This window comes from Arachis stenosperma, chromosome 5 (genome assembly GCF_014773155.1).
Source record: "Arachis stenosperma cultivar V10309 chromosome 5, arast.V10309.gnm1.PFL2, whole genome shotgun sequence".
Lineage (NCBI taxonomy): Eukaryota > Viridiplantae > Streptophyta > Magnoliopsida > Fabales > Fabaceae > Arachis > Arachis stenosperma.
The window spans coordinates 82,063,304-82,077,159 of NC_080381.1; the positions used below are offsets into that span (position 1 = coordinate 82,063,304).

The 13,856-nt window shown below is 30.9% G+C and overlaps 2 protein-coding genes across 3 annotated transcripts; one reads left to right on the top strand and one right to left on the bottom strand.

Moving 5' to 3' along the window:
* Positions 1 to 4,860: 4,860 nt before the first annotated feature.
* Positions 4,861 to 7,097, top strand: LOC130979350 (bet1-like protein At4g14600). Its single transcript, XM_057902770.1, has 4 exons — positions 4,861 to 5,277; positions 5,361 to 5,484; positions 6,149 to 6,205; positions 6,784 to 7,097. The coding sequence occupies exons 1-4, from the start codon at positions 5,216 to 5,218 to the stop codon at positions 6,943 to 6,945; spliced, it is 405 nt and encodes a 134-aa protein (XP_057758753.1). The 5' UTR covers positions 4,861 to 5,215; the 3' UTR covers positions 6,946 to 7,097.
* An 856-nt stretch (positions 7,098 to 7,953) lies between these two features.
* On the bottom strand, positions 7,954 to 12,084 carry LOC130979227 (serine/threonine-protein kinase PEPKR2-like). Of its 2 annotated transcripts, none has more exons than XM_057902608.1 (4): positions 11,784 to 12,084; positions 9,846 to 10,746; positions 8,930 to 9,226; positions 7,954 to 8,650 (listed from the first exon to the last, which is right to left on the bottom strand). In XM_057902608.1, the coding sequence occupies exons 2-4, from the start codon at positions 10,597 to 10,599 to the stop codon at positions 8,379 to 8,381; spliced, it is 1,323 nt and encodes a 440-aa protein (XP_057758591.1). In that variant the 5' UTR covers positions 10,600 to 10,746; positions 11,784 to 12,084; the 3' UTR covers positions 7,954 to 8,378. The 2 variants fall into 2 exon arrangements, with proteins under 2 accessions (XP_057758591.1, XP_057758592.1); XM_057902609.1 differs by having other exon boundaries at positions 9,846 to 10,751.
* Between the last annotated feature and the right edge of the window lie 1,772 nt (positions 12,085 to 13,856).

Sequence of the window (13,856 nt, forward strand, 5' to 3'; positions counted from 1 at the left end):
TACAAATTTTATATCACATCTGCTTCAATAATAATAAATAAAAATACATCAACTTAATATCTAAGAAAAAAAGATGAGATAAAATCATAACACAATTCTAAAATAAAAGTTTAAATTAAACCATAATATCATTCCACAACACAAATTAAAAGTAATTTCACACTACAAAATACCACACAAATAGATAAATAACTTAAGCTTAATTATGGATTTTTTATTTATTTATGCAAACATGATAACACCATGGTCTATAAATGCTTAATGGATAACATATCATATATTGCTCTAAATGATGAGCACAAAAGTTGAAGAGTGTGTGCTGATTTGTGTTCATGATAGTTGCCTTCTTGTGACGGCGCCTCATAGAAAGAAAAAGAATTATTGTAAAAGCTACCCAATGAAAGAGTAATTGGTAAATGAATGATATTTTCTTCTAGCATATATGGTCTTTTATAGCGGTAAAATAAAAATGGAATGAATAAAATTTTGTATTTTTATATTAGAAATAAAATTTGATATTTATCCTAATAAAATTAAATAATTAATTAGTTATATTTAAATAAATAAAATAAATTAAATAAAAATATTTTTAAGAATTAATCAAATCAATTAGTCAATACAAATAATTAGTATAATTAATTTTATTTGATTTATTGAATTCAAAAAATAAATTAAAAAATAATTGATTAAATTAATTAGTTGATATAATTAATTTATTATAATTGATTGGATTTAATAAATTAAAAAATAAATAGGAAAACATAGGAGACGGTGATTTTTTTTAACTAAATTAATATGTATTTATTGTATTTAATCAGTATAAGTAACAAATCATCTATGTTATTATATATCTTATTTAATCTTGCATGACACGGGTAATTATAACTTATATTTTGATTTCTAATTATTTCCGTACATTAATGATTAAAATATATAACATAAATATCGTAATTATTATAATTCTATGATATAATTATAATTAACATATTTTATCATAATTAAATATTGATTTGATATAATTATAATGAAAATACTTTCCCAAAATAATATAATCTACTATTATTCATCCACTAATTATTTGGCAATAAACCTTAATATGATTTTTTACATCTCAGCTATGGGAAATAACTACTTAGATATAATATGTAATATATTACTACCTTAATAAGTTAAGGCACAAACACATGATTTAATTAAGGTGATTGAAACTTTCACTAAACAGAATATGACCTCAATGAAATAAAAAAGGGTATTCGATTTTGCATTAATTAGCTATTCGAAAAAATAACATACTCATTCATTATTCATGTTTCATTATATTTTTTAAATAATATATAGAAAACATATATCCTGTGTATAAAAATGTGACTATTAGTAATTTTATTAATAAACCTTTTTTTAAACTATTACTAATTTCAATTTTAATAGAAAATATGAGGAAATAATTTTGCTTGCCATAAATAATATACTAAAACTGTTAGTATATTATCTTCTATATGGTTAATTGAATTTATCAATGGTTTTCCCGTGTAAATCGTTATTACCCAGTTTTTAATAACTACTTAATATATAAAATTTGAAATTGAAAATTGTTATTACTAATTCAATTAATTGGTTAATTGAGTAATAATTGTCAAATTATTAAGGTACAAAATCATTAATTTACTCAATAGATTTTCATATATTATTTATATTTCAATTACCCGTGCCATGCAATTTTTGTAAAATTAGTATACAATTTTTTATGTCAGTTAATTAAATTAATTGGTAATTTTTGTCAAATTAATATTATTTACCTAGTTAATAATACTATTATTAATAATTATTTTTTGCATTGATTTTTAAATCAATTATTAAATAATTATTTTTGTTAAGATAATTGTTTATAAATTATTTTAAATTATATTTTGTTAAGATATAATTATTTAGATTATTACTCATGACACGGGTATAATTTTATTTTATACCAATTAATCAATTATAATTATATGACACGGGTGTAATTTCAATTTTATCCACCGATTATTAGCAAATAAATTTTATTCCAATTATAAATAAAATCTGTTTTTATTGGCAAATAAATTGTCTTTAGGTCAATGATTTAATATATGTGTAGGTTCATTTTTTTGTCAAATATAATGAAAATACAAATAAAGAAATAAAGGATAAAAATAAACTTAATAATATCTGACACTACTTCATTTTATTAAATTATTTAAAAATACCAAATCCACAAAAAATAATCGTAATATATAAATTGAGGCAATAATTTAAAATTCTATAATTATAATTTAATCAAATACTAATAGTAAAACCAAATTACCTAAACAATATTGAACATATTCTAGTCCGTAGTCACGTATAATATAGAATTATTCTTGTAACGACAACCAACTGAAATAACATCGTAAGTTTCAATATTTAGAATTCGTGCAAAATCAGACCATCCTCTTATTAGATAAACTTCATCATCCGCTATCCATGCAATGCGGCAAGGTATAAAATTATCACACCGAGAAACCAAACTAACTCTTATTCCCCTCAATGGCTTTGCATGCATGTAAAAGAAAGCTGGTAATTTCTGAAAAAAATAAAAATATGTTAAAAAATTATTCTAATAATGAACAGCTTAAACTAAGAAAATTTAAATATATTACCAATAGTTGAAATTGCATATCTGAATTTGTCACGAATTTAGCAAAACTGAACTGAAACTGAGGAAATTCAATTTCATTATGTGCTCCACTTCGAAGATTTTCGAGCAGACGTAAAAAGCATGGAGGGGATGGAACTTGAACTTGCCCTATAAAATTTCGTGGATGCAATTCCTCAATCAAAAATCGAGCTCCTCCTAAGAAATCTAACTTTAACCACATTCCATTGGGTTAGTCATAATAGGTGAATAGATCCAACCATCCTTCGGTAAAGTAGAGACTATTGCCTCTTCTTTAAACGTTTATATCCATGTAGTTGGAACCTGAATCAGTAAAGACAACTCGATGAGGTATTTCATGGATGTGATGCATTGTAAATGATTGTGGCAAAAGACAATCGAACTGGAACATTAGACGATAAGAATAACTTAGAGTAACAACAAATAAAAAATTATCAAAAAAATAATATAATAGAATGAGTATATGAAAAATATTATAAAAAATTATAAATTGTACTTTAAAAGGATCAACTTCAATAAAAAATGAAGAATATATTCTTATTCTATGAAGTAGTAAAAAAATACTAAATATAAAATTATGAATTAACTCTCAAATTTAGATTCATGTATCACAGAAAAACACTATATATAGACTTTAGTAAAACAAAAATAAATATGTAAATTACCTATTATTAAGGTAATTTTTTAATAATGCATTAAATTTTGATTTGATACCATTATAATGAAGATATGTTTCTAAATTAGTATAATTATATAATATTCATTAAATATTAATTACAATATAATTATATTAAAGATATTTTTTATAAAATAATTTAAAAAAATTATTTGATATACGTGAATCGGGTAACAAAGATTTTTTATTATTATTATTATTACTATTATTGATATTATTATAATCATTAAAAGTATTAAAAGTATTTTTAATTGATAATTGATAAGTAATTTAATAGTGCATTAAATATTGATTTGATATAATTATAATGAAGATATGTTGCTAAATTAGTATAATTATATATTATTCATTTAGTATTAATTATAATATAATTACAATAAAATAATTTAGAATAGAAAAAAAATTTTTATTTGTTTTGGAGGGAAAATGGAGGCATGAGAAATCGACACGTTACCTTTAGTAGTCGGGGAAAAACCTAATTTTAGTATATTAAGTAGATAAAAATAAAATAAGATTTTTATTAACTCGTAGCAGAGAGAAGCGCAAGGCTAAACCTCGGAAACAATGGATTAGGGACACAACCTAATGAGAAAGGGTGTGTTTGTGAAACACGTTTGAGAGGATAAAAGTGCGTTTCAGTGTTTTGAACGCTGTTCTTTGATGTTTGGCAATTTTTCTTCTCTAAACGCCAACCTGATTCTGCGTCCCAAAAGCTCGTTCACTAGAAGCAAGAAATTATAGCTTCTGCGTTTACTCAATGTACGTTTAGGATTGTTGCTGGTTATTATTAGTTTTTTCATATATTTTTTAAATAATTACTGAGAATATTAAAACAATTATTCTAATTTTTGTACACTGTTTACCATTTTAATTTTTTATAATATGTATTATTGTTCTTATTAGAAATGATAAATTAAAAAAAAATAATTATAAATAATAATAATAATATAACTTATAAAAAATTAGAATCTAAAATAATAATAAAAATAAGATTATTAAGAATATTTAAAAAGAGTACTAAAATATATTATTTTTAATTTAATAAATAAATATTAATTTTTACTATAAAAAAATTTAAAAAAGTTGACAATTTTTATATATTATTTTTAATTTTTAATTTTATAAATAAATATTAATTTTTATTATAATAATAAAAAATTATAATATACTAAAATAAAGTACTATAAAAAATACTAAAAAAATATAAAAAAAGTTTAAATATACTTAAAAAATAATATTATAATTTAATATTATATTTTTTTAATAATTAATTAATTATTTATCTAGAAGTGATTTTAACTAATATTATCTAAACAATATTTATTTTATTAAAATCAATTTTAATAAAAATTGCCAAACATAAATCATGTTGGCACAAACTCACTTCTACCCAAAATCAATTCTACAAAATTACTTCTATTCAAACTCCAATTTGTCCAGCGGCTTACCCGAAATCATAATAACCTATTTATTGTAAATCGTCGAGATTGAAAGAATGCCCTGCGGTAATGATTCCTCTGGCATTACGGCCTTTACCACAACGATGCTGTCCATAGATCAAATTCTCTAAGGAACTCGGCAAAATAGCCCCGTAACTTCGGGAGAAGGGGTGCCCCTCACAAAGGGGGTCGCAGTGACCAGGTCCGGGCGACTGTTTACGTGAATCCAAACACACACTTTAGAAAGAGAGAGAGAGAGTTGCTTCATTCGTCAAATTAATCTTATTGGTGCAACCTACCCAACCTACCGTCTCAGGGATTTCCCCCAAAAAATCTTTCTTCGGAGATTTTTAGGGTTTTCCCTACTGGATTTCTTCGCGATTCTTCGAGAAGGGTTTTCGTGTTCTCCGTGATATTCCATCTTTGATGTCTTCCAATTCGTACCGAAGAGGTTCCGCCTACGGTGATGCCGCCCCTTTCCGATCCAGGTAATTAAATTCTTTCATCCATTTTCAGAATTTGATGCTAACCGTAATCATACTCATTTTCATATAATTTTTTGGATTTGCAGAGAGGGGCTTAGCACGAGACCAGCTGCTTCCTCCGATGAAATCCAATTGCGCATTGATCCCATGGACATGGACTTGGACCACGAAATCACCGGTCTTCGCGGCCAAGTCAAAATTTTGAGAAATGTATTTATCTTCTCTCAATAATTTCATTATTAATTCTTTGATTGGAACTTGGAGTTTGGAGTACATACACATAGCACGGAACTAGGAATGTTCATTTTTAGGACTTGAAACTTAGAAGGGAGAATTATTCTGGAGAAGAACTGAAGAATTATTATGTTGATCTTGTATGTGCTTTTCAATGCTTGCTTCCATACTGATATAGATATAATCATTCTTTGGTGCCTTTTTCTATCCGCTTAAGTTTTTGGAGGGAGTAGTTTTATAACATGGTATCCTGAGTTTCAGAGGAAAAATAGCATAAGGCAAATAAAAAGAGAAAAGAAGGCATATACAAAAAAATCAAGCAAATCGAAAAGAGAATATTGTTTGAGGAAGCATGATAGAGATATAACTGTTCATGCTCCTCTTCTTATTAGCTTAAATTTTTGAGAAAAGTTGTTTCATGACAATTTCTTTGATTTAACAATCTATTGCTCCTTATAGAGTATTGGATTTTGATGGAAATAATGTATGCTTGTATGCCTTATGTTCTAGGGAAGGATGTAATTACTGTTAATTGTTTTATTTTATTAGAAGTAGTTTGAGGAAACTGTGGCATTCCAATATTTTTTCCCCTTCTCTTGTTTCCCTTCATGCCTTTATGCTTCATACATATTGGGTGCAGGTTGCTCAAGAGATAGGTACAGAAGTAAAGCAGCAGAAGATTTTTTTGGAAGATCTGGTACATCATATCTTCAATAAGTTATACTCCTATGTGTGTGTGTATCAGTTTGCTTAGAGTTGCCTGCTCTATATGAACCAGCAAAAATGATTCCTACAGGAACTTCATTCATCTCTAGATTTTGACGTCTTATATAAGCTGAAATGATAACTGTGGGAATAATGTTTAGGCGCCATGTTATTTATGCAACTGTTAGAATTTCAAACTTTGACCAAGAAACAAGATCGTTCAATATTGTGGATTTTGATTTCTTTAGGATAGTTAGCTAGGATTATCTCTGGGTTTATTTGCATTAAGATAATCAATGGATGTAAGAATAATCATAAATTGAGAAGTAATACTTTATGGTGTTGCATCTGAAGATGTCTCCAAAATATGTTCAGCATTTTATATATTTTATTTTTATAATGTTCATTATTAGCAACACTAACTACTACTACAAATGAATACTGTGGAACTCGTGTAGTTTCTGGTACATGTTGATTTGCAGTTATTGATCAACCATCCTTTTTTATTTGTTATGTTTTTATTTTTTGCCAGAACTGGTTAACATTTAGGTTTGTATTTGTTGGATGCAGCAAACATTGATGACGAACGCTCAAGCCGGGGTTAAGAATAATATAAGAAGATTGAACAAGAGCATTGTTCGAAGTGGTTCAAACCATGTTGTTCATGTGGTTTGTTTTGCATTAATTTGTTTCTTTGTAGTATACGCTTGGTCAAAGATGTTTAGAAAATGAGGTCACTGTTAGGGGTTATGATGCTCCAGTTGAGTTGAAAAAAGAAGCCGTCAGCGTAGGCCTTCTTCATTAACATTTTGTTGTATAGAAAAGCTCTACTATCCATCAAAGTGTAACACACTATATAGTTGAAAATCTAGACTTTGGAATTATATTTCTTGGATATATTGCTTAGTTTTATAGTGCCATTTTCTATCTTGATTATGTGATAAATGAAGCGGAACGTACTAGATAAGTACTAGATAAGAATCTGTTTTGATCAAAGGCTCCATAACATTAATAATTAAGATAGCTAGTTATGTGCCCACATAATGTTATAATATTCTTGTGTTCTTAATTCCATCAAGTTTAATAGATGGGCAAATCAATGGGAGTTGCTATCATACATTCATTCATACGGTAAATAACACATTTTAGAAAAATAAAATAAAAAACTGTTGTTGATGAATATCGTTGGATGTGTGGTTGCTGATCAGATTACTAGCCTATACAGTAATGATTCCTTGCATAATATTCATGGCAATTATTGCTTTTGTAGCAGGCATGCAGAAACAGAACTTCTTTTGCGTGTCACATTCATGATTTCTCTTGCTTCTGAGAGAGGCATCCTATTATTATTGCATTCCCAATATATTACTAGTTACTTACATGTAAAGGTTTTTTTTATTGCTCTCGTAAGTGTTTTCATCAACGGCTGAGATGTATTCAATTGTGCGCGAAAATCATCCTTAAAACGTGAGATTCTGATACTTACAAAAGACATATTCCCTTATTTTCGTTTCTTTCTTGTCCCGTCTCTATGTCCTACTTGCACCTTTCTTGCGATGCTTTTGAGAAGAAATCAGGGTTTTGTATTTCGTATGTGTTCATGTCAATGTCATGGTTACACCACCACTAAGTTTTAATTTTAATTTTGATCTGTTATAACCATATATTATCAAACACTATAATCAATCTCTTTAGTATTCTAAAAAAGTTACACAATAAAATTCAGTAATATATATATATAAACCGTGCTGTAGATATAGCAAGAACAGGGGCAGAGATAGAATAATATGCATTCTATATATACATATTCTGTACAATTATTTCACTCTCTCAGTCAAACATTATTAGGTTAACGACCAAAGGGACTAGAAAAAAATTATTGCAATTAGATCATACACTAAAAGAAGGGAGAAGTTGGAGAGCAATTGGCACAAAGGCCAACCTAACGTGGGCATTGTCAGCAATGTAATCCACTTTTGCAGTTTTGCCCACTGTGTCCGTTGTTATGCTGTGCTGCGTTGTCGTTGTGATGGGGGAAAGTAACTTCTAAAACACCCCAAAAGCGGAGGGTACCGTGGTAGTGTGGCATGTGGCAATTGTCAGCCATGTCAGTAGGTCAAAATGCTTTACAGAGGTTGTTAGCCTTCATGTTAGATGAACCTTGCTCAACTATTGGACCTGTTGGACCACACAACCTGCTCCTCTTGGGTTCTGAGATCCTTGTCGATCAGCACACATCCGTCCTCATCATCTGAGTCGCAACTCTCAGAGGACGAGGACACGCTAAGGGAGCTGTTACCTAACCTGTTTCTTCCTAGCCTAGTTACAGGGGCGGAGACAAACCGTCCGCATGATGCACCAACTTGGTGCTTCGTTTTTGTTCGGCTCGGCAGTGCCTTCAATGTGCGTTCTGTGTAAAATGTCATCCATGGATGCGCTGAAAATGAACCAGAAAATGTTAGTATAACATACAAAGTTGTTGATTGGCAAAAGTTGTTGAGAGCTTGCAGATCTTCAGCTTGCAAAAAATCCTTGTGACTGCAAAGATAACTATCGAGAACTTGGAATTGTTCTCTGTTTTAATCATTTCAAATGAAATAACAAAAGGGAGTATTGAATACAAGAATTAATTGCTACATTTCTGCATGCATCATTGATGTAGAGAGATAAAAGTGGCCAACAACAAAACTATTATAATCAATGCGTATGAACTTACTAAGTACTTCATCAGCTGTTATTCTTGATGTAACATCCCTTGTAAGCATTCTCTCGACGAGGTCTCGTGCAGGTTTAGATATTGCTGCCCATATGCCTGTTTGGAAATCCAATTTAACATTCTTAATTGCCTCAAGAACAGCTTCCAATGAATCCCCCTGGAATGGAAGATTGCCAACCAATAGAGCATACAGGAGCACTCCCAAACTCCATATATCCACCTTCTCGGAGTATTTGCCGGACAATACTTCTGGGGCGACATGTGCAGGGCTTCCTGCTAAGCCAGTCAAGTTCTGACCTGAGATACAAAATTTATAGTTATTAAGAGCTTAGACAATGCTGAAACATATAATTGTACGACAAATGGAGCACAAAATGAGAAATTCCAATTACATATTATTTGCAACAGATAGGAAAGACAATATCATGGACTAACTGCAAGGTAGGTTAGGTTCATATTGATACAAGCATTTTCCCTAAGACCTCTGACTCAAATTTGCAGAAGACTTAAGGAGTGGTGAAAGAAAAAATCCTGCAACTTGCAAAGGATATAACCATCTAAATCCCACCATGTTTTTCTCCTATTGACAACGTAAAATTAGCAAACAAAGATCCAATGAATGCAAAGTGTAGAGTTCTGACCACTTTCAAAATTCCTGCAATAATAGCAATTACTTTCAAATTCAGTATACCATTTACAATACCACAGGGAAATAACATATGACCACTAGGCTCAAAACTAACATCAAATAATGTACTAGCACATCTGCTATATACCCTCAAACAGGTTTTATTGATAATTATTAGGTTGTATAAACTTCTTTTACATAAAACAGGTTGGGAAAGAATTCTATCCACGTTAATTGTAAAGATACATCAGGGAGATGATCATATTCATATACAGTCTCAGATGTTACCTTCAGAAATTCTCATTGCGAGGCCAAAATCTGCAAGCTTTATTTTTCCTGATGCTGTGAGCAGATTATTCTCAGGTTTGATATCTCTGTGCACAAATCCCATGTCATGACAGTACTTGATGACTAACATCACTTCCTTGAGTACATTAGCAGCCTGCTGTTCCGAACATGGACCTTCCCTAAACATATGATCAATCAGTCGCCCCCCGGAGCATAATTCCATCACAAGATGGAAGCATCCAGCTTCTTCATACACTGCTTGCAGTGTCACAACCCCCGAATGTCCAGACAAGTGCTGCATTATCTCAACCTCTCGATGAACTGTCTCCTCTCCTTTCTTCAGAGTCTTACACGCATATTCTGCTCCGCTAGCCCTCGAACGGCACAACCTAACAGAGCCAAATTTTCCTTGCTCAATCGTTTGACCAGGAACATAATCATCCTCAATCTTCTTCTTCCTGCCCATCTGGGTAGCAGCATCAATGCAACCTAGCTTCCTCTTGAGACCTCTGCCCGACGTGATCAATGATGAAGTCCCACAAGGCGGGGCAGTCGCAATGCCGGCGAGCCTCCTCTTATAAGAAGGGGCGGGCTCAGTGTCGGCATCTTCCTTGCACCTCTTCTTCAGCCTAAAGCAATCCTCCAGCGAGTAATGACACTTCAAATTCGAAGACGCAGACTCATGTTCCAAAGGCAAAACATCATCCGGCAGATCGGAGGCATCTGCCTCACTTCCTTTCCTTTTCTTCCTCATAATAACATCGGTTGTTGACCAACTAACTAATCAAGCATTTCCAATCTTATTTATTAAGATCACAACATCCCAACGGAACAAGAATCACAGACACCACAGAATGTTTTCCACTTTTGCCACAAAATATCAAAGCCAAACTCCTGGATTCTGCTCTACAATCAAGGTACACAGGATCAAACACTGAAATAAATCTAAACCACAAAAAACAAGTAAGATGAATTCAAAAGAAGAAGGATTTGCTTCTCCAAATGCAAGTCTTTACAAACATAATTATACTCAAATATTAATTTTTAGACATAACTAATGATGCAAAAAGAGATAATAAACTAGTTTCTAGTACAAAATACTTTCACCATTTAAATAAACAAGAACAAGCAAAAGATAACACAATCGATAAATCAAGTCCAAGTGATCTTAAAATTGACATCTATATCTTCATAGGACAAATTTGGAGCTTGATCAACATTTTCCTCATTTTGATTTGCATCTATATCTTCCATAAGAAACACTGCATTATGCAGAACATCAGAAACAAAGAAAGAAGAGTTTGAAGAGAGAGCTACAAGAAACTAGCAAACTAAATTAACTTCATCTTATTCTTCCATCAATGAATCAATTCTACACACCTCTTTGAGGGATGCAAGAGCTTCATTTATAACAGAGTTGGAAAAGAGAAAAATATTAGAGATCAAAATAACAAACCCTAACTAACTGTACCAAACTAATTTTGTTACTCACCAACTCTCTTATCTCTTATCCCTTAACATACAGCAACAAAAGATTTAGCATTTTTTAAGCAACACAACAACAAGGTTCAGTAATAAATTCAACTCAACTCAGTTATCCAGCAACAAATTCTACTTTCAGCAACAACCACATTTATGATATGTTCAGCATCAAATTCAACTTACAGCTGACAACAAATTCTACTTCTAGAATTCTAGCAACAAATTCAGGTATGATAACTATGAAAATTTTCAGGCAGCAACAAAAACTTAAACTATGATAACTTTCAGGGAGCAACAAAAAAGCTCCAATTCTCCAAATATGATTTACAGCAAATTAACATTAGCTAATCATAATTTCAGCAACAAACTCAACTTTCAACAATAAATTCAAGATGTACTAATAATTTACAGCAATGAAATTGAAAGAGGAATAACAAGGCCAAAGCTGAAACTCACCTGGGCAGAGACCGAGAGACCGAGAGCGCGACGAGGTAAGGCCGTGAGAGACTGAGAGTGACGACCGACGAGGTGAGGGGAGCGACGAGTGAGTGACGAAGTGAAGGTGACGCCGTGAGCCGCCGTGAGCCGCCGTGAGTGATGGACTGTCGAGCTCGAGAGAGAAGAGACACAAGGCTGGCTGGGGGTTAGGGGGGTTCCAATTCCATTCAGATTAGGGACATTAGCCATTAGGGTTCATGCTTTCATTTCATGCAAATCAACAGGGGGCGGAGGACTGGAGGAATGAAACGACGCCAAAAAAAACATGACCCGGGTTAAATTAATCGGCAGGGTCACTGATTTTAATAAAAATCGGTCGGGCCAAATCAGTTTTTAACGGGTCCCTTGTTTATCCGGTTCGACGAGTGACTCGATCCGGTTAAATTATTGGATGACCAGATTTTTGGTCAAACCGACTGAATCGAGCCGGATTTGATAAATATGCTTAATAATGAATTTGATTTGATAATTAATCTTTTTATACATAATATTTCTATATTTTTTTATAACTATTCAAGATATATTTCTTTTAAATACTTTATATATAATATCTAATTATTCTCACGATATCATCCAATTCGATAAATTAATAATTAATTAATTATAAATTTAAATTTTATGTAAAAATTTACTGTTAACAAACAAAGAGACACGCGAGATATTCACTAGATCAATATAAATTAATTATAAATCATTGATATTTAAAATATATTTAGCTTACTACTTAAGAAATATTAATAAGATAAAATGAGTTGAGTAACTACTTGAATCGTCTAAGAATGCATGTTTTTAAGTAAGGATGTTTAAAATCCAATTCGCTCTGAAATTCGGTTCAGACCTAAGGCATATTTTAATGGATTTGGGTTTATCTTTTTATCTGGCGTTATTTTCGGGTCAAATTTAAATTATTTTGGATCTATTAAACTTGACTATATATACAACTGGATGCATAAGTAATGCCCTAACTAATTTAAAAGAATCTAGCAAAACTAACAAACTTGCTTTAACATATAATTAATCTATTAATAGTACACCTGTCATGATTTAGTAAACAAATATCATTCTAATACTAACCATTGACTCTAGTATTTTCCTTCAAGTTTGGCATATAGATGTTTAAAATGTCAAACTTGGCTATAAGGTTATGAAACTGGGTTGCTGAAACAGGTTTGGTGTATATGTCGGATAATTGATGTTTGGACTTAACATGTATCAATTTGATAAATCCAGTAACTACTTTCTCTCGAATAAAGTGGCAGTCGTCTTCAATGTGCTTTGTGCGTTCATGGAAGGTCAGAGTTGGTGTCTATATGTATAACTAATTGGGAATCACAAAATAATATGATAAAATTAATGACAATATTGGAATCAAGCAGCAACCATTTCAACCAAGTTCAGTTGTCACTACTGCTAATGCCATGTATTCTGCTTCAGCTGAGGATCTTAATGCTGTAGTTTATTTGCTTGATCTTCAAAAATTACAGTAGTTATGCATTTAGTCTGATAATACTAGGGAGACAAAAAAAAATTTTAACTTATTTTATTTAGTATTTATTATTTATAACAATAATTAATTACAATTACTTTTTTGTTCCCAAACATTATTGCATTTATTCTAAACCCCCTGGCCATATTTGGTATCTAACTTATGCTTATATGTAGTTGAGATCCCAACTCCCAAGTATCTGTTACTTTTTAGTTAACTTTTAACTTAATTTATTCATCGTTGGATTAATGTGTGTACATTAGACATCCCAATTTCCCAAAAAGTTACATTGATGTATAAAGTAAAAGTGTGAAACGAGCAGCACGTAGATTTTTTATTTTAATATGGAAGAGTGGAGAGAGTTTTACGTTAATGTTGTAAAAAATAGAGTTTTACAGTGTTATGGGGGCGCTGCTCTGTGCAAGCATAATACGCAGAACACATATTGTACTGACAATACACAGACTGTGTATTTACAATACGCAGACTGTGTATTGTAATTTAATATTAAAATAATACAATACGCAGTCTGTGTATTGTTTTTA

What these genes read in the sequence shown, in the direction of transcription:
- LOC130979350 (XM_057902770.1), top strand. Translation starts at nt 5,216, where the DNA reads ATGTCTTCCAATTCGTACCGAAGAGGTTCCGCCTACGGTGATGCCGCC. An exon ending in AAGTCAAAATTTTGAGAAAT is followed by an intron (nt 5,485 to 6,148) that starts GTATTTATCTTC and finishes TATTGGGTGCAG; the next exon opens with GTTGCTCAAGAGATAGGTAC. An exon ending in AGATTTTTTTGGAAGATCTG is followed by an intron (nt 6,206 to 6,783) that starts GTACATCATATC and finishes TGTTGGATGCAG; the next exon opens with CAAACATTGATGACGAACGC.
- LOC130979227 (XM_057902608.1), bottom strand. Translation starts at nt 10,599, where the DNA reads ATGAGGAAGAAAAGGAAAGGAAGTGAGGCAGATGCCTCCGATCTGCCG. An exon ending in CGCAATGAGAATTTCTGAAG is followed by an intron (nt 9,227 to 9,845) that starts GTAACATCTGAG and finishes TTTGTATCTCAG; the next exon opens with GTCAGAACTTGACTGGCTTA. An exon ending in AACAGCTGATGAAGTACTTA is followed by an intron (nt 8,651 to 8,929) that starts GTAAGTTCATAC and finishes GTTCATTTTCAG; the next exon opens with CGCATCCATGGATGACATTT.